The sequence below is a fragment of the Acanthopagrus latus genome, chromosome 7 (genome assembly GCF_904848185.1).
Source record: "Acanthopagrus latus isolate v.2019 chromosome 7, fAcaLat1.1, whole genome shotgun sequence".
NCBI lineage: Eukaryota > Metazoa > Chordata > Actinopteri > Spariformes > Sparidae > Acanthopagrus > Acanthopagrus latus.
In genome coordinates, this window is record NC_051045.1 from 25,660,614 (window position 1) to 25,679,811 (window position 19,198).

Genomic DNA, 19,198 nt, shown 5'->3' on the forward strand with positions numbered 1-19,198 from the left:
TGCAATTTGTTCACAACTTCATGCTATCAGTCAGGTCATTAAATTCAAAAGAACATATTCTTTGTTACCGACCGTTAACGTTAGGTGTGTTTTATAGGCTGTCATTAGCAACCCAAGCTCCTACCCTGCCAGTCTGCACTGATAATGGAGGAGCAGTACCAACTGCAGTAATGCTACTGCTGGGATATTTTTGGGCATCCTATGCCACCAAAGGGGGAACGCAACATTGAAACACATCAAAATGTGGGAATATCACATGGAAATCAGCAATATAATATATAACATTAGTGAGTTAGCTAGCTAAAGAGATATCAGCAAACTGGTTATGATTGGGTTATTGTTGTTACCAGGAAAAGGACCATAATACATTGAAAGGAGGACAATGTAGGCCTAACACTTCACTCTACCTCAACAAGAGTCGGGACATCCTAACCCTGGATGTGAATGTGTGAAACACCAGGGTTAGGGGAATGAGGGTTAGGTGTTGAAATTCGAATTGGGATCGAGCCCAAATATCTACCTGTGTTTAAGGGTTACACACTTATGATAATGGTGGTCGTAAGCATAACTAGGAATTTAATCACCTCTTTATATTTAAAAGTAAAATTTCTTGGGGCTAGGCTTATTTTCTGAGATGGTTGAAAAGAGCACCAACAAAAATGCGACCACGTCATGTCTTTTACACACTACTTTACCTGTGGTCACAGGCAATAATGCTGCACAGAATTACCTGAATACTGCTGTGGCTTCTTCTTCTTCTTCTGCAGCCACTGTAGCACAAGAGGCATCTATCAGCGTTCTGAAAATGTGCCAGTGATCAGGATACACCTTTCTCCAGTACTAATCTTCCGCAGCCACACCCAGTACTACAGTGGCCAGGGGGCAAACTGGCACAGCGGATGCAAAGCTGAACTTGACGGTGGCAGATATAATATGTTACAGATCTGTGCACAGGTATGTGTAATAGACCTTTTTGCATACAAACAATGTAATTTTGTGTGTGTTTTCTGTGTGTATGTGTGTGTGTGTTTGTAAATGGTTAACACATGAGGCAAGCATCAAAGGAGTGGATTAATGAGACCTGGGAAGGAGGAACCACACCCTGGCAACAGTGCCTGCATCATTATTGTACACAGCCAGAAAAAAAAAATAATGTAAGCAGTTCATCAAAAGAGGCCCTCACACTGAAGTCATCCGATCTGCAAGGAATGCTTCAGTCCCTCCTCTGAATGCTGTCTGTTTCTGAGAGTCATGCTACCATTCAATGGAACCTGGAGTGATATCCCTGGATCCGATGACCGTTACATTGCACTGCTCCGAGATGCAGGTTGTTTTTGTTTTTTCCCCCAATTCCGAGTACAATGGATTGCAGCATAATCCCTGAAGGCTGCCAAAATTTAGCCCTGGACCTGTAAACTAACACAGTCTGTGCGGCCAGGTCAGCTACGGCAGTCTGCAGCAATGCGTCACTGCTGGTGTAACTGAGAGGTGAGGTTGGAGGGCCCATCCATCGGCTGATATCACCCATGTAGTGCGCTTTCTCTTAATTTTTCACCTCCGCCTCTCGGCCAGTGCCATTTGAAACTTTCTCCCATGCATATTCTCGATTAGATGTCATACCATCTTTATTTATGCAGTCCAGGGTCTTCTTGTTTCCCCTTTTTCAACAATGAATACAGACTACCATGGTACGGGGAGGTACTTCCTCTCATTCCTCTCAGGATGTTTGAGGGGCAGGGGTGAAAAACTAAAAGCTGAATGCAGTGGGGCATCAGTGAACAGAACATTGTGATATATTTATAGTGAAGAGAGGGCACTTTATCATGTTTTTGGAGGGGTTTTCTTTTTGCTTTGTTTTTTTTTTTTTGCAGTCTCGGTGGTGTGTTCAAGCGGAGGCTTTTGGTCGAGTCGAGACACAGGCGGCATGAGGCCTTTGTCACCGCTTTTCTTTAGTGTCTTGGCCCTATAGATTTGAAGTACAGTAACGCCACAGCTTGTGATTGAGGAGCACAACAATCTAATCACATTCTGCACACTGATGAATTTACTACTAAAATGTGTCAGATTGTGGTTCTCATTGGTCTCCACACACAGACTGTCATTAAAGGTTTGACAGGCAGGCAGTCGTGCTGCACCACATCACAAGCTCATATAACTACAATTACCCAAAGGCATCTGGATGAGCGTGTTCCATATCATAAATCAGACTGCTTGACGCTGCATGAACTTTGAAAAGAGTGCACACGCTAGTGATGGAGATTATATGTTAAGCTCTTCATATAGACAGTGCTTTTGTATGTGTGAGTATCGTGTAGCCCAGAGATGAGTTGGATTGGGCCTCAGCTCCCGTGTTCCTGCTCACTCTCAGAGCATGAGGCAGCTTGCCCCAGTACAGCTGTGATATAAAATGTCATTACAGACAGCTGCATATTTAAACTTCTCCCTTATCGCTCAGGCTGCCCTGCGGCCTTGTGTCACCCGGGAGAGTGGTTCGTCATGTACTTTTTAGCGTCTCACTGCGATACCTGGCACAGATCGTTTCAGTTTGTCGTTTTTCGGTGCCCGCTCATGTTTTTTTTCTGTTACACTTGGCTTATATCATCGCGTCGCATTGGTTTATTGTCATTCTCTGAAAAAGCTGAAGGCAATACTGTACATGGGGCATCCTCAAAGGTGCAGTATGCACACATGCACTCAATGGAACCTTAATTTGAGTCCTAGGACAGTTAATGGAACAGCTTGAATGAATGCCTGAAAGTCAGTCATAGGAAACCAAATGCGTTTTGTTTTGTTTTTTTTGTGATTTTATGTGCTATTTGAAATAACACAGTGGCTATATGGAGACTCTTGGTGAAAGTGATTGATGATGCACCCAGCGGCATCCACGCTACTGAAGCATTAACAAAATGTTATGCAAGAGCCTGCAAGCCTGTGTGGTGGGACATGAGAAGCAAATTATAAATTCCTGCGTGTTGGAAGGAACAGCATGAGGGAACAGCATGTATAAGAGTATGAGAGAGAATCAATCATAAGGCAGGGCAAGAAGCCAAATTCAATTAATTTACTGCCCTGACAATTCAGTTAGAAACAGAAATTAACACATGTTGCAGTTCTCAATAAAAGTGTGCAACCTGGGTCTTCAGGGTTACCAAGGAGGTGCTCAGAGCTACTGCAGGATGGCCACCAAGTTATTGTCGGACAATATTTAATAAATGTTTTTGATACAGTAACATAAATCAAACAATTTCCTAAAAAAAAAATGCAGTTTGCTCACTACTGGTTGGTGTTAATCTGTGATTAATAATGTGAGCAAGCTAAGCTAACTGTACTTTAAATCACTGTGCAGCACCTATCCATACCAGTGAAATAGTCCCACCAGCTCAGTATTATCGAAACATATTGGCTAGTTCTCTGCGTTATTATCATAAGTGTAAGACAACTGTTAAGACCCTCCACCAAAGAAACCATTGGAGAAGAAGGTGACGGTTAGCGTGCCTACATTAGCTGTGCTATAGTCTGACTTACTGGATGTAGACGGTTGGTATAAAGCCTGTCATTGGGCACCTTCCTCCCCCTCCCTCTGCTTTCTGTGTGTAGTATTTTCAAAACCCCCAACGCTTCACAAAACTACAGCAACAACCTCCAAGCTCGCAACCTACATGCTAAAACCATGATACCGCTCTCCTGCAGCAGCTTCCTGTTGTGGGGAAGCCAGATGAGTCGATTACCGAGTGCAGTAGAGTTCCACAGCTCAGGGATGAAAATATATGATCATCACTGCACGGAAATGCAATCAAAGCTCATATGTGTCTTGCCTACCAGTTTATGACAGTTATTATTGAGAGCGGACAGGGAAAAGAACAGAATTGACCCAACGAGCACACTGCCAAAACAAGCACGCTGTTGCAGGAGAGTGGTGAGTTGTGTTCTCTTAACAATAGAAATCCAGCTAAGCTAGTTTCTGTTTGATGCCTCAAACTATGTGCTGAGACCCTATTTGTACTGTTGCTGAAGTTTGGTGCTGTTCTGTGCATTATTTGTGGCTTTTTGATGGCGGTTTCTTGGCGGAGGCATATACTGCAGTGTATTGTTATCGTGCGGTCTTTTCTGAGGTTGCAAAAATTTCATAAGCTAGCGGTTGGAGAACTTGATCTCTTGAGGGGGGGTCTTACTCGGTGTCACAGTGTGTTAGACCATGGATAAAACTTACACCGGAATATCCCTTAAATGTGGTTTGAGACCACCAGTTGTGTTGTGCAGAGGCAGGATTGGTACATACAGTATTTCTATATGGTGAATGGCCCTGTTGCACTACTGTTCGTACCCCATATTATGGCAGGAGCCACTTGGCTATGGAAAGAGGAACGACAGCCCATCATTACATGAAGACGTGACGGTCAGTCAATCCGGATACGTTGAAGAGCTTTCAGTGTACATGCTCAAGTACAGTCGCGAAAACCATCAAACACATGATGAAAACTGGCTCTCATGAGTTCCAGCCCAGGAGAGGAGTTCCAAGTTCACTTGAATGCCAGACTCAGAAACCACAAAGCACAGCAGCTCAGATTAGAGCAAGTAGCAGAAACGTTGCAACAAGCCTTCATGGTCAAATTGCAACAAAGAAGCCACTGCTGACGAAGAGCAAGAAGAAGAAGAGAGGTGCTTGGAATCGCAAGGAATGGACATTAGACCAATGGAAATCTGTACTTTGGTCTGATGAGTCCAAATTTGAGATTTTTTTTTTTTTTTCGAGAGAATGCCAAGAGTGTGCAAAACTGTCAAAGCAAAAGGTGGCTACTTTGAAAATATAAAACATATTCTGGTTTGTTTAACACTTTTGGTTTAAAGCATAATTCCATATGTGTTCTTTCATAATTTGGATGTCTTCATAAAAAAAACAAAAGAAAAACTATTGAATGAGAAGGTGTTTTCAAACTTTTGACCGGCCAAAAATTGTTGGCAGAGTATAATACTTTGTCAAATTCTTGACAGTTTCCAAAGACACAACCACACAAAGCTTTAACACAAAGGTTCTTTTATAGCATGATCTCCCTAAAGACAGTTCATGTCACACTGACACATTGTTTACTCTTTCCTTGATCCGTATGTTGATTTTGGCAATCAGTTAAGTACAGACGCTAACACTGCTGATGTACACTAAGCATTCCACGTAGGCCTCACCCTGCCTCACACCTCACAGGAACTCACCCTGCGGTCTCTCCCCAAGACATGTTACCCTCATTATTTCATCTCTTGCCATGGCTCATCGCCTCAGCAAAAACATTTGAAGCAAGTTTAAGTAAAAGATCAAACTTCAAACTGCACACATAAGGCTTATTCCTCCCACATTTCAAGCACAAGTTTGTTAAGAAATGATGTTAGTGAGAATTTCTCCTTGAAAGGTGTGGCATATCAAGATGCTAATTAAACTGCATCATTATTGCACAGGTAGGGCCACTCAACCTCCCAACTGCAGACCACATGTGACCACGCCTCAAACTGCAGCTTGACCAGACTGCTGGTGGTAGGTATGAACCTAAGAAGGCAAATTAACACTGTCGGGCCTTCAAGTTTGTTCCGGGTGTTCTGGATCGACGCGTACGACAGCACGTTCCACTTCGCAGAGCCGCCACGAGCCAGAGTGGACTTAGCAACCTTATCAGCTCTATGCAAAACAGATGTGTACCTCTGGTGGTCACAGCAGATGCTAACCGGCTTTGTTCTTGTTGGGCAGTTGCGTGCTGCCGCGCCACCGCATGTTCAAAGGTGACCGAATGCAGTTATTCACTCCTGGCGCTCTCAAACCTGTCGCACGCCTTGAACTGTCATAAACGGGGAACGTATAAGTTGCCTCGAAGGCCTGAAGACAAACAACCTCGTCTAGCCTGCGCAGACACCAAACGACATATGCAGATGAGACAAAAGGGCGGGTCAAGCAGCCGAGTATATGCTCTTTGCTTGATTGAGATCAACATTCAGAGGCAGCTTCGCAGGGTTAGAGAGTGGTTTCACTTCAGCATCATTTCACTGCAGAGTGAGATGAAGGCCCAAACTGTGCAGATTCACTACTGATGTTACACAAGAAGACAGGTTTTGAAAACTCAAACTGGCCCCTGTCTCGCTTGCCTTTCACGCGCTGTCAAGTCAGCTTTCACTGTGCCTTGTCGTACGCCTTTTAAACAGTGTCGCTTGGCTGATCTTTGGTCAGATTTATGGTCACTTTCTCCACGCCTCCTCATAATTAAGGTTTGGCTCCCCCGGGGCGTCTAGTGAGCCAGCTCCGTCAGGAAAAGAATGCCAGTCCCCCGGAGCTAAAAGCCACACCTCTGAGCAAATCTGAAAGGAGTGCACCGGAGTTTTTACCCTCCCCTTTCTCCTCCAATCATACCTTGTTCCATTCAGTCCTCTGACACTTTTCAAAAGGTCAGCAGGTTTTAAGCACAGGTAGACAGAAATTAAGTGCATGCCACTGGAGTCACTTCCACTGAGTGAGCAGCCCGTTGGCTGTTAGCTGTACTGATACTAACTCTCTCATTATCCTCATTATGTTCCTCAGACGACTTAAGGCCACACTCGTATCTCATTACGCCTTGTATATTTGCATGTTATACTAGCATGTGGAATGAATTGTGAAACGGCTTGTACGTGTCGTCTCTAAAGTACGGGTCGTATCTTTAGAGATGGATGCAGTAAAGGATGCAGAACAATCCCTGTCATGGGAACCAAGCACCTTACAGTCAACAAAGCTCATCAGCCACTCATCTTTTTGGCACCTGACTGAGTTTTGTCTTAGTCACAAGTCCCGGATTTCATTTTCCGGAGCTGTGATTTATAGTGTGTCACACACAAGGTCCAGACAGATGACACGGTGCACAAGGCAACACAGACTAGCCAGATCATCTTCTATTGTCTTACGGCGCCAGACAAACATGAAGATAAGCAAAACACCAGCTGTCACTCTCCCTATCAGTGCTCTGAGCCTGCAGGTGACTCATATCTTTTTTGGGGGTGGTTAAAATGCTGGGGTTGGTAACGTGTGTTATCTGCCTGCTTGTCTCCACTCATACCTGCCTGCCTGTGTGCACTCTACCCATGCTGTCATGGCACTAAGAGCACTATGACTTAGTGCTAACCCTATTAGCAATGACACTTAAAAATCCCTACACACAAAAAAAAGAAAGACAAATACATGAATAGGCCTACAGAATGAGCTCTCGTGAAAAGCGGATCTGAATCCTCGCGCTTGCTGAGAGGCGCTGCCATCTCACACACCCACTGACTCACAACATACGAGGCGAGGGTGGAGCCCGTTACAGCTGTGCTAATTACAAAGACAGTTACTGATAAACACGATAGATAAAAAATAAATGAATAAATAAATAAATAAAAATGCTACAAGTTGAGTCAAGACGATCAGAAGCTAGATATTCAAAACGTCCCAGTGTAGAGGTCCAGTCCAAAGCCGTCTGAAATCACAAGTATAGATAGTATGAAATATAGATTAGAAGTGTATTAATAACACAGATCACTTTTAAAGTGTCTCTTTAACCACTGATGCACTTGCCACTGCCACTATAGTTAAAAAGGTTGACTGGTGAAGTCTCTGTTTGTCTCCATGCAACCAGAGTGAGCTGCTGTAGTTTACTACAGCTCACATTCATGGAGGTTTGAATCACTGCCTCTCATTTCTGATTTATGCCTCCACACCCTTTCACACCCCCACACACACGCCCATAAACACGCACCAACACTGCACGCTCAGACTAGTCTGCATTAAATTCCCTTTCGATTAGAAAAGAGGCCCCTCACAATACTATTCAAGTTTGCTAAAGATGGTTTTTGTGTGTTCTTCTTCACTCCTGTTAGTTGATCAGCTGAGACTTTCACTGACGACTTTGATCGTCTTCGTTTTTTTTTGTTTTTTGTTTTTTTTTTGAACCACTCCTTCCATCACCGGGCGCCGCTGCCTGAAGACAAGCTCTGACAGGAACATTAAACCTACCTGCAACCCTATTAAAGAGCCACTTTCCTTTTTTTTTTTCTCAGTGGGAGTCAAAGCTGACTTGTGTCATACGTGAGTTATGCTGATGCCTTGCCTCAACCTGCTTTCTGCTGGCAGTGGTGAAAAAACAAGCTTTGCCTACAGGCACCAATCAGAAAAGAGCAAACGCTGTAATAACTGTGTTGGGTGAGTCTGAATAAAAATGACAATGAAGGCACTCAGATGGATACCGCGCACACACACACACACACACACACACACACACACACACACACACACACTGGTGGGAGGGTTCCTTGCCTTGCTCCGACAGCATGAACTGTAGTGGGAAAGAGGCAAGGAAATACCCCCGGAAAGATTATTATGTAACACACCACATGAAGTACTCTTATTCTGCCACTGAGGTTCAGGATTAGATTTATCTTCAGACCACTTTGCACAGACAGACCTCTTTCAGATAGATAAGAGGACAGCTAGAGGTGTAACGTTGCAGGTGTAGTCCTTGAGTAGCCGCAGGCCAGTGGCTGAGTAACTAAGTAGATTTGTGCTTGACTTAAAGACTTAAACTCCACCGATTTTACCCATTAAAGTTGCCATGACACGGGCAAACGGAACGCTATTTACTTTGGCATAGCTATATGTTTCCTTTAAAAGCTGATGGCAGTCAGTAGGGCGAAACGTGACTACCAATTTCACAACAATGCTTCTCCCCGCCCTGGCGGCTTCCACTGAGCACAGGAGGGCCGGGATGGAACTCAGCCTTCAAAGCGGATGGAGGTCAGCTTGATGACAGGACATGCAGTATCGAGGTGGTTTTCATGCCAGGTTTGGCTCCAGGTATTGTGGGGCTGAGTCAGTGAATATTACCGGCCGAGCTAACAGCAGCTGACGTCACTATTGGCAGCAGTTAGAGCTTACTTTAGCAAGGAAGGGCAGTTAATTTATCAGGGTACATGCATCTTCCTCTGGAGCCGCATAAGTCTTTTTAAACTACTTTTTTCACATACGCAGTAGTACTCCCTGAGACCTGTCAACACACTGTGATGTATACAATTGGTGGAGTCGCCCTTTAATGAAAATGTTGAGATCCTTGCACCCTACATGACAACTGGGATGCCACTTTATACTTCTATTCCACCACATTTCAGAGAGCAATATTATGGATTCATCTCACCACCGTGGTTACTTTGCAAATCAAGATACGACGCATGGTGCTAGGTTCAGATCTAGCCAACAGCATAGCATGGTGGGTCGAAAGGCCCTGGTGCAAAAAAATAACTATCACCCACCGGAACTGCTATGCTGGAGGGAATGCAAGGTTTAAGGTTCAAGGTTGATTTGTCATTCGTCAACACAGGGTTGCACAACAAAGTCTAAGTCACTGTCCATTTATACTAAACGAGAGAACTTTATTTTATGGCGGAGTTTGGAGGATGAGTTCAGGAGTCTCACAGCTCTGTAGTCTGTACCTCTTAAACAGATTTACTATCAACCGGGACCCCAGGACAGTTGTCCTTTTTATTCAGCTGGTAATCGAACATTGGCAAGAACTACAAAGCAGTTTAAACAATCTCTGTCTCCACCAACGACAGTATTAAAATCCTTCTTATATGTTTTATGCATCAGTAATAATGATCTTACATTATGCATAAAAGTACATTCTGTACTGCTTAGCATTTTTTGTGTAATACCTAAGTATTTTCTCATTGTAGTGTTACAACTTTTACTCATGTAGAGGATCAGAGTACTTCTGCCACAAACCACAAAAATGAGACACAGGAGTTGTCGTCTTGTCAGTACAATGAGTGAAAGTTGTACTTGTGGACCAGCCAGCTCATGCATAAAAAAAAAAAAAACACCTGTCATCTGCTATCACAACCTGCCTTTCTCTGCTATGTGCCTCTCATACACACCGGAGCCGAACACGAAGCGTCTTGGACGCCGTCCCAGTTTCAGCGAAGTAAAAGTGCGTGGGAAATGCATGCGCTTTAAAATGAACGGAGGGACGGAGAAGTCTTGGTGGAAGGTTCGAGGGTGGATACAGGGAGGCCCACACCCTCAACAGCACTGAGCTCAACAGTGTCGCGTAATGACCGCCTGTTGGAGGTTGGCTGGATACTCTTTATTTTGTCAATGAATCAGCTCAGTGGCCAGGGCAGGGCTCTCTGTGTGGAGTTTGCATTGCGCTCTCCGTGTGCGTGCTCTGGTGTCCCCTACCATCAAAAACATGTACGTTAAATGATTAATCATCGCTTGCCGGTGGCTTAGAACCGGAGCTGGTCCCGAAGTGCCGCACGTGGCCTGAATGTTTGAGCCGTGTAGAATGACGTATGTGCAGAGTTCAACTCCACAGAGAGCTGTTTTCAGTGCGCATTGTCTCCGTGCTCACTGGAAATGTTATTTTAAGAAGCGGGCCTACAAGCATGATTTGTGACATCACAAACAGAGGAGACCTGAAGCCCCCCACAGCACAAACACTGAGTGTGGACCTGAAGTAAGTGACGTAGGGGACATTTTGTGTCCAGCAGCTACACTTAAAAAATAATAGCATATTCATATATTCTGAAGCAGCTACAGAGAAGAAATCCACTCGGGGTGTAAGTAACGTCTTTCAAAGTCAGTTTGAGATATCGGGGGCTTCTGGAGACTTGGATTTCGCTGGACGAGCTGTATGGAGCCGTTTCATTTTGTATTTCTTGTGTGTCCCCGTCTATTTCAGTTGTTCTGCTGTGAGGCTCCAGAAATGTCCTGACAGATGGGTCTGAAAGACTGTATGAAGAACAAATGCATAGATGCAAGAATTCCATCACTGATTCTACTCGTTACACGATTAACTATACTGTGTTCTAAAGATCTGGCATGTGCATCTGATCTGCAGCATCACAACTTGACAACTTCAGCCTGGTTTAGCAGACAAAAGGAGGTGGATATTTGGCAGGGCCCATGTGAAAATTAGATTATCTTAAGACGGGCTGATGCAAAATCATGTTGTTGCAAGTACTGTACCTGGGTTTCCAGCAGTGTGTATTTCTAATGAAGACTGGTTCAAGGCTTTCCCTGACAGAACGGTTTAGTGTGGTCGTGTCTCGGGTCGGTTGGCCCATAAAGTGATTATGAATCAGACTTGCGCGGCTTCAAACGATGAGACTTTGCATGGCACTGCTGCATCCGCTGCACATTTCATAAACAGTAGCACATACAACCAGATGTTTTCCCTCATTAAGGCTCAGCAGACGTCATTGAATTCTGCGCATCTTGAACTCCACGACGAGCGATTTTAGGCAAAAATTCATTATTAATACTGAATCTCCAAAACGTGAAGGGGTTTGGGGGGGGACAAGATGAAGAAAGGTCCCGTCGTCCAGCGGGAGACTGACGACACAATGCCGCCGTCTTGTGGGGAAGAGTCAAGCGGGACGCCAGCTCAGGTCGCTACATGCTGAACAGCTGGATCCTTTCTGCTCCGCCCTCCTGGGTAAACTTCACTGAAGGGCGATCATTTGTGTTATGACATACTGTGCCATCAAATGTGTAGCTTGGCGTGAGACAGAGATCCCTCTTTTTCATCAGCGCACTGTTGTTTCCACTGTGGATGAGGAGTTACGCTCTGCTTGGGGGGGGGGACACTGAGACAACAAGCTCACCTGTGTCGTGAGCAGGACTGCCAAGTAAGCAAACACACTGGCACGCACGCATGCAGATGCTTATTGTCTCGCCGCTCTGGTATGTATAAAGTCTGACTGACAGCAAGAAACAGCCGTTATTTAAGTCTGATGCGATGACATCAACACACAGGCTTTGGAATCTAATATTGGACTCTAATTCTCACTGCATCCAAGAGTCCCCCAACATATTTATCTGTTATATCTGTACATGCATGCACTGTTCAGTCTTCAAGACTTAAAGCTGCATGACAAATAGATGCAAAACACATGATAACACCTCGCAGGTGAGATCCTGCTTGTTTCCATGGTGTTCGACAAATGTGTTCCTTTCAGAGTAAAACACTTGTAAGAACTTGTCACTCTAGTGTTGTTTTTTGTTGTTTTATGTTATATTTTATATTCTATTGCAACAGGTCAGTGTTATTTCTTATGTTCTGGTGGACACATAAGGGTGTGTCCAGCGTTAACATGGTGCTCTGTGAGAGGGTTCCTACTGAGCTGCAGGGTAACTCACTCAGCTGTAGTGGAGAGATGCTGCAGCCTGGTGGTCACGTTGTGTAATGTAATCATTTAGTATTTTCTCCATGCGCTCCTGCCTGTGTGTCTGTCTATGGTACACTGTGTACTGACTCGTTTATAGAGGGAGACCTGAATGGAAAAGAGCCAGCATTACTATTATTAGTTACACCTGCGTGATCTTGTGTCACATCCTGTTCAATTTTAAAAAAAGATAAGCAATTACGATCCTAAAAATAGGCCCACATCAGCATTTTGCCATCTCAAATAGGCAACATGTTGCATCAGTAGCTCTACATTCTCCCCCGTGTCTTCCATTCTGATGACTGAACAGCCCTTGGAATCAATCAGACATGTTATCTTGAGCAGAACTGTGTGGCAGTGTACATATCCATACACTATACATGTGTCTTTCAATCATTTGCCTGTTAGTGTGGCAAATTAGTCTGAGTTTGTCTGCTCCAACAAACTTGACGGCTTTAGCTGTGAACCCTAAAAATGATTATACTATATGCTAACATATACACAATAAAACAAATCTAAAATGCAAACCAAAACATCGACAACAACCCACATATATATATATATATATATATATATATATATATATATATATATATATATATATATATATATATATATATATACATATCATGCTGCATGCTGTGTCCAAAAACTGTTTTTGCCATGTTTTTTGCCTGTGACTGCTGTAACTTTGTAGCTGCAGCATAAGGGGACAAACACAGAACAATTTTTAGTTTAAGTATATTACGCTAAAACATAGTGATGATTATTATATAAATCATTTCTGCCAACAGATCCTCCTACATACATCCTACATACAGATCTTTACTGTACTACAGGTTCTCCACTGCTCAGGTACTTCAAATTATTCCTGTCAGATTTATTGGCATTCAAGGTAATATTCTCCTGCTACATTGCTCTCTTTCCCTTGGAGTCATCAAAACGCACACATTTCTTTTCAGTAAACACATCTTTATTTGGTTCGGTAGCAAAAACAGCACCTCAGGACAACAGTATGACGTGGGCGGTCTCCTAAGGGGTCAAACAGTTTCAGTTACACGCACAGGGAAGACATGCACTACCTACTGTAGCAGGCAATTTTGAGACATTAGTTGACCAACGACGCTGAACCACTGTTTCAGTACATTCACATTCCTTTGACAAAACCACTGTCCATTCTATGCAACCCCGTTTTGAAGGAAACAGCCTTTCCTGTATGAAATAGCCGTACTTTTCAAGGGAGTGTTATACATATTTTTTTTTCTTCAAAGTTGCAATTTGCCCAGTTTTTATCTCACTTTGTGAGACAAACCTATTTTTTTAGTACAGAGTCAGACATCAGACATACAAAATAAACTCTTTGGTCCCTTTCAGATCTTTGGTAGTGTTAGGATCATTTATTGCTTCATGAAAAAGGCTCTATTAAAGAGTGGCGGAAAGCATTTTTCGGACTTGTTTATTACAATAGTTGGGGGGGGGTGGGTGAAATGTAAGTATAAAACTACCAGAGAGGCAGAGGAGATAGCAGACAGGTAGCTACACCTCTAAACTACAGCTCAATCCTCAATGACCTCAGAGGACTCGGACACCACTCTGCCGTCCTTGGTCTCGATCATCTTGATAACGACGTTCTTCTTGCTCTGGGTGGTGGTGGTGTAGCCGCCGGAGCTGCCTCCGCTGAAGCCGCTCATTCCGCTGCCATATCCACTGCCGCTGCCATATCCACTGCCGCTGCCATACGCACTGCCGCTGCCGTATCCACCGCCACTGCCGTATCCGCTGCTGTAGCCGCTGGAGTAATTGTAGCTGGACTTCATGCTGTCCACGGGGAAACCGCCGTAGCTTGCTGTTGAGAGCAGGGAGGTGGAGGTAAAACAGTTAAACTTGGAACGTCGTGGAAGACGACACGTGGAACAAACACTGAAGACTGCTTAAAGGCGAGATTGACAGAGATGACTTACTGCTCTGTTGGGAGATGTTGATAGCCTTGATGCCGGTCGCCAGCCTGTCCTCCTCTCCCTCCAGCAGTTTCCTGTATGTGGCGATCTCAATGTCCAGGGCCAGCTTGACGTTCATCAGGTCCTGGTATTCTCTGATCTGGCGGGCCATGTCCTGTTTGGCTCTCTGCAGGGCGTCCTCCAGGTCTCTGATGCGGGCCTTGGCGTCCTTCACTGCCAACTCACCGCGCTCCTCAGCCTCAGCGATCTGGGCCTCCAGGTTGGCACGCTGAGGGGGGATTTTTTAAAAAATAAATAAGTAAAAATAAGCCTTTGTCCACTATCCTGATTGTTAAAGGACAATAGAAATGGCTCAACGGACCATGGTGCAAAAACACTTTTTTCCTTACCTGTCCCTTGACGGCATCAATCTCTGATGTCAGTCTCTGGATCATGCGGTTCAGGTCTGCGATCTCTGTCTTGGTTGCCCTCAGATCATCTCCGTATCTGGTGGCGGATGTCTGCATCTCCTCATACTGAACAAACAACAGCAAAATAACATGACAAACTGGCAAACATACTGATGTTCTAAATTCTGATGTCCCGATCATAAGAACAATTCAAAAGGAGTTCTGCATCACCTTGGTCTTGTACCATGTCTCTGCCTCGGCGCGGCTTCGGTTGGCAATGTCCTCATACTGAGCCTTGACTTCGGCCACGATGGAGTCCATGTCCAGGTTGCGGCTGTTGTCCATTTCCACAATGACTGAAGTGTCCTTGATCTGGCTCTGGAGTTCACGAAGTTCCTGAGGAAGTACAAAAAAAGATTCAGAGAGACTATTCAACTGCAAACAACCGCACTGAGAAAATCAATCTAGCAGATTCCAGTGATGGTACGAGAAGTGAGTCAAGATGCGAAACAGATGCTGAGAAAATGTGGCGTGGACCACAAACATCTGGAGTATGATATAACTGGATCGATAAATAAGGAGTAATGCTGATGAAAGCAGCAAGCGGTTTGAAGGCTGGCAGCTGCAAAGCCAGGACAGGAATCAACAAACAGCCCTGTTTGTGCCGTACCTCCTCGTAGATCGACCTGAGGAAGTTGATCTCATCTGTCAGACTCTCCAGCTTGGCCTCCAGCTCGACCTTATTCATGTAGGCCTCATCAACATCCTGCAACCAGCACAGTTTGTTTGTTAGAATGAGCTATCGCGAGGAACTGAAATAGTCTTCGCTGGAAAAGAAATTGCAGCTCGAAGACAAGTTGAGCATAATCAACGATACTGACCTTCTTGATGAGGACAAAGTCGTTCTCGCACTCTGTGCGCTTGTTGATCTCATCTTCATACCTGAGAGGAAAACACAGTGTTCACAGTTAAAAAGGGTCTCATCTCAGTTTGAAAGATTATACGATAATTCAACACTAGGAGGCGCAAGTAGTCCACCCCTAACTCGTGAACCCTGGTGGGACATTTGCCTCACAGAGTTTCTGTTGACTCAGCGCCAAGCCTTAGGTGTTACTGATATTTCTCCCTTGGGACCCGGCTGATATGCTCCACTTGGACTGTGGATAAATGACACATATGTGCAGCACTATAGATCCTGTATTTGATAGAGGAACATGCATGTCAGCATGGGCGCAGCCATGCCGAAGTGCATCCATGCATCCATGCTTAAATTGATTTAGGTCTCCAGTCATATGTAATGAACATGCCTTTTTAAACATGCTTTCTGAGTGTTGTAATTCCCTGGAGTTTCTATGACGCAAGACAATGGACAGATGTAGGGAGTAGTCCACAGAAAGATGAACTCAGTGTTCTCCGGAGCTCCTTTGACACAGAACAAATCCAGCTGTATTTTATATTTCTTTACTATTCTTATGAAACGTTTATTCATCTTTTGAAAACTGTTCAGTTGTTCCTAGATAAAAAAAAAAAAGTTGCATCCTAAATGGATCTTTAAGGTTCACTTAACCCTTGCTCCCTCCACACTCACTTGTTCTTGAAGTCCTCCACCAGGCCCTGCATGTTGTGCAGGTCGGCCTCCAGCTTCATCTTGTCGTTGCCCAGGCTGTCCAACTGTCTGCGCAGGTTGGCGATGTAGGCCTCGAACATGGCGTCGATGTTGGAGCGGGTTGTGGTCTGACCCTGCAGCAGGTTCCACTTGGTCTCAAGCATTTTGTTCTGCTGCTCCAGGAAGCGAACCTGATGTGAAAGAAGCAGAAAGAAGGGAAAATGAGGGTTGTTTATTATCAAGCACCCAATTCAATAAGCCTCAAGAATCAGACTTACATGCTTGATTAGGGTTAGAATTATAATGAAATTTGGCTTATATCAATTATGTAACTCTGCTCTGCCCTGCCGTCGCCTAATAATCAATTATCGGGTCCAATCCTGCCACGGCTCCTCCTCTTTGTTGTTCTTATCTATCTTTGGACATTGTAAGCTGCTGCTGGCCATGTTTCCAGACTGACTGTGCTTTTCCAAAGGAAGGCCTGACGTACGTGCATCCTGACAGGAGGTAGAAGGGGAGTGAGAACACGACGAGGCTGGAAAAAGCCGGTGATGGAGGAATGGAGCTAGTTAACCCCTTCTCCTGCCTGCCTTCCTGTTTTTGTACAGCGTGGGTCGCAGCCATAGAGAGATGGGGGCGAGACTGCTTCCCCCGGACAAATGCAGAAAGGTAAACTGTGTTATAGATGTGATGAGGGAGGACAAGGGAGTGTGGGGGATGGTGGTGGGGGGTTGCATATTTGTGAACAATAAAGGCAGAGTGGGGACTTGGTGGACCTTTGTACTCTACAGATGACATCTCAACAGTCCTCATCCTAGCTGGGGTAAACACAGATAGTAAAGTGCCTCCAAATGAAACACAAGATAACTGCGAGATAACAGCGGGAGTTTATCTGGTTTGTCTTGAAGCATGCAAAATGCACTATATCCTCTTCTGATCATTGCGCCTGGAGCGGGAGAGCTGATACGCAGCCAGTCAGCTGGCGTTGACCAGAACATGAAACCAGCAGGCCTTTTTAAATATTAACCCGCTGCTGAGGCCTCAGAGGACACACACACTACTGGCTCTTGCATAAATGCCGGAATCAAATGCTGATTTGAATGATGAAAAGTCGTCAGAGTTACTCGTTCGATGTCTCACTGTGAAAAAAAAACAACTATTTAAGGTCACAACAGCACTCAGTGCTGACTGTGTGTGTGTGTGTGTGTGTGCCTGGGAGGGGTGGGGGGCCACCAAGGCAGCAGAAAGAGCCACACCCCAGCTGAGGGAGGGACCATTCCCAAGGTAACTCTTATCACAAGCTCTGAGCTCTGCCCTGACACACCCTTTGCTTTCTCTCTCTCTCTTTCTTTGTCTCCGTCAGTCTCTCCTGTCGGCAAGTCTGTTTTTCATCACTATAAAAGGGCAGTCCGAGCCAAAAGATGGTGTTTGAGCTGCAGCACATTCATTTTGCCCTGACAGTGGGAGGTGGCGACAGCAGAGGGGGGGGGCGGATAAATCAACTTTGTGGAGCAGATATCAGCATTACAGTACATGTGGCAAACACATGAATATCTATTTCAAATATTGCGTAACAATGTGACAACGCTGCAGAGGAACGTTCACCTTTTCCCCCACTTTGACTTAACTTTGCACCCACCTAAAGCAGTTTCAGTGTGTTTGAGGACAAGAACAGGGGCAGTGTTTGACACGCACCTGTGTCTGCTCTCTTTTACAAGTTCTTACCTTGTCAATGAAAGAAGCAAAGCGGTTGTTGAGGGTCTTGATCTGCTCCTTCTCCTGGGTGCGGACAGCCTGGATGGTGGGGTCGATCTCGAGGTTCAGGGGGGCCAGCAGGCTCCTGTTCACAGTCACAGCGGTGATGGGGGCCTGAGAAACCATGCCGCCACCCATGCCCATACTCATGCCCATTCCCATGCCTCCAGCACCCATGCTTGAGCCCAGGCCATAGGAAGAGGAGCTGGTGATGCCTCCTCCGTAGCCCCTGTTGCCTCCTCCGAAGGAGCTCTTGACACTGTAGCTCCTGCGGGCATTAATACTTGGTCCAGCGTAGGAGTTGCTGCTGAAGTTCCTTGGGCCAGCAGAGCTCCTCACAGAGTAAGAAGTGGTCTTGTAAGATGTCATTCTGAAATCTGGATTAGTTTCTCTTTCTTGGATGAATTAAGTCTGGGAAGGTCAGACCAAATGGTTTGGTTGGCAAGGCAGGCAGGCAGGCAGGCCAGCAGAGGGGAGAGACCAGAGTGGATAGAAAGGAGAAGAAACTACGGAGGAGTTTTAAAGCCTGTGGCTGTGGGAGGGGAATGTGCTGTGCTGCCATTGGCTGCAGGTCTGGGTGAGAGAGGGAGGCAGGGCTGTAACATTACACTTGTATGACACATAGGGCAGTCATTCAAAACCATTACCTGGCCTTTCTACAAGATTCTCTGTGTTGTTACAGAAAACTTAGTCTTTAGAAAGGATTGTGGAGTGAGCGTGTGTCTGTGTGTGTCCAGGTAGAAGTAATTAAACACACCACAGCTGATTCAACATGTCGGGAGGTCCGGTCAAATCTGACAGATAATCACTTGTGTGCTGCAACAGCTACAGCATGTATCAGAGAAAGTGTAGTGTGTGTGTGTGCGTGTGTGCTGGGGTTGTTCGGTTGGTGGGTAGTTGATTAGATGGCCACTGTTTGGACTAAAACGTAAAGATCTTTTTTTTTACAACATCACCAGATCTATGTAGACTTTATTGAGTCCATCACACAGATCAGCGCTTCATGCTCTTTCAGCTGCTTTACATATTGAAATACACAGGAAGTTATTACACCACACAGCATAAAGCTTCAATTGGTGATGCAGAAAACTAATAAGACGCAGAGGTGTAAGTGGAGCTAGAGGTGCTGGTAGGTAGAATTTTTAAAAACTTTTTTCTCCCTCTTTCCAGGTTTAGCGTTAAGCTGCTGAATGCTAGCTGGCTTTAGCTTAGTAGTTTATTGGCCACGTACAAGAGTGGGACTGATATTTTCATCTATCACTCGGCAAGAAGCAAATTTATTT

At 45.0% G+C, this 19,198-nt stretch overlaps 1 protein-coding gene across 2 annotated transcripts in view; it reads right to left on the minus strand.

Annotated features, from left to right (window-relative positions):
- Positions 1–18,420, minus strand: part of LOC119023512 (keratin, type II cytoskeletal 8-like) — a 31,861-nt gene extending 13,441 nt beyond the window's left edge. Inside the window, exons 1-8 of one of the 2 annotated variants that reach the window (XM_037105511.1) lie at positions 17,886–18,411; positions 16,143–16,351; positions 15,436–15,496; positions 15,225–15,320; positions 14,786–14,950; positions 14,555–14,680; positions 14,169–14,433; positions 13,159–14,053 (exon numbers count right to left, since the gene is read on the minus strand). In XM_037105511.1, the coding sequence (XP_036961406.1) occupies positions 13,764–14,053; positions 14,169–14,433; positions 14,555–14,680; positions 14,786–14,950; positions 15,225–15,320; positions 15,436–15,496; positions 16,143–16,351; positions 17,886–18,284 (1,611 nt within the window). In that variant the 5' untranslated portion in view covers positions 18,285–18,411 and the 3' untranslated portion in view covers positions 13,159–13,763. Of the gene's footprint in view, positions 1–13,158; positions 14,054–14,168; positions 14,434–14,554; positions 14,681–14,785; positions 14,951–15,224; positions 15,321–15,435; positions 15,497–16,142; positions 16,352–17,885 lie in introns of those variants that run through there. The other variant, XM_037105512.1, reaches the window with a different exon arrangement.
- Between the last annotated feature and the right edge of the window lie 778 nt (positions 18,421–19,198).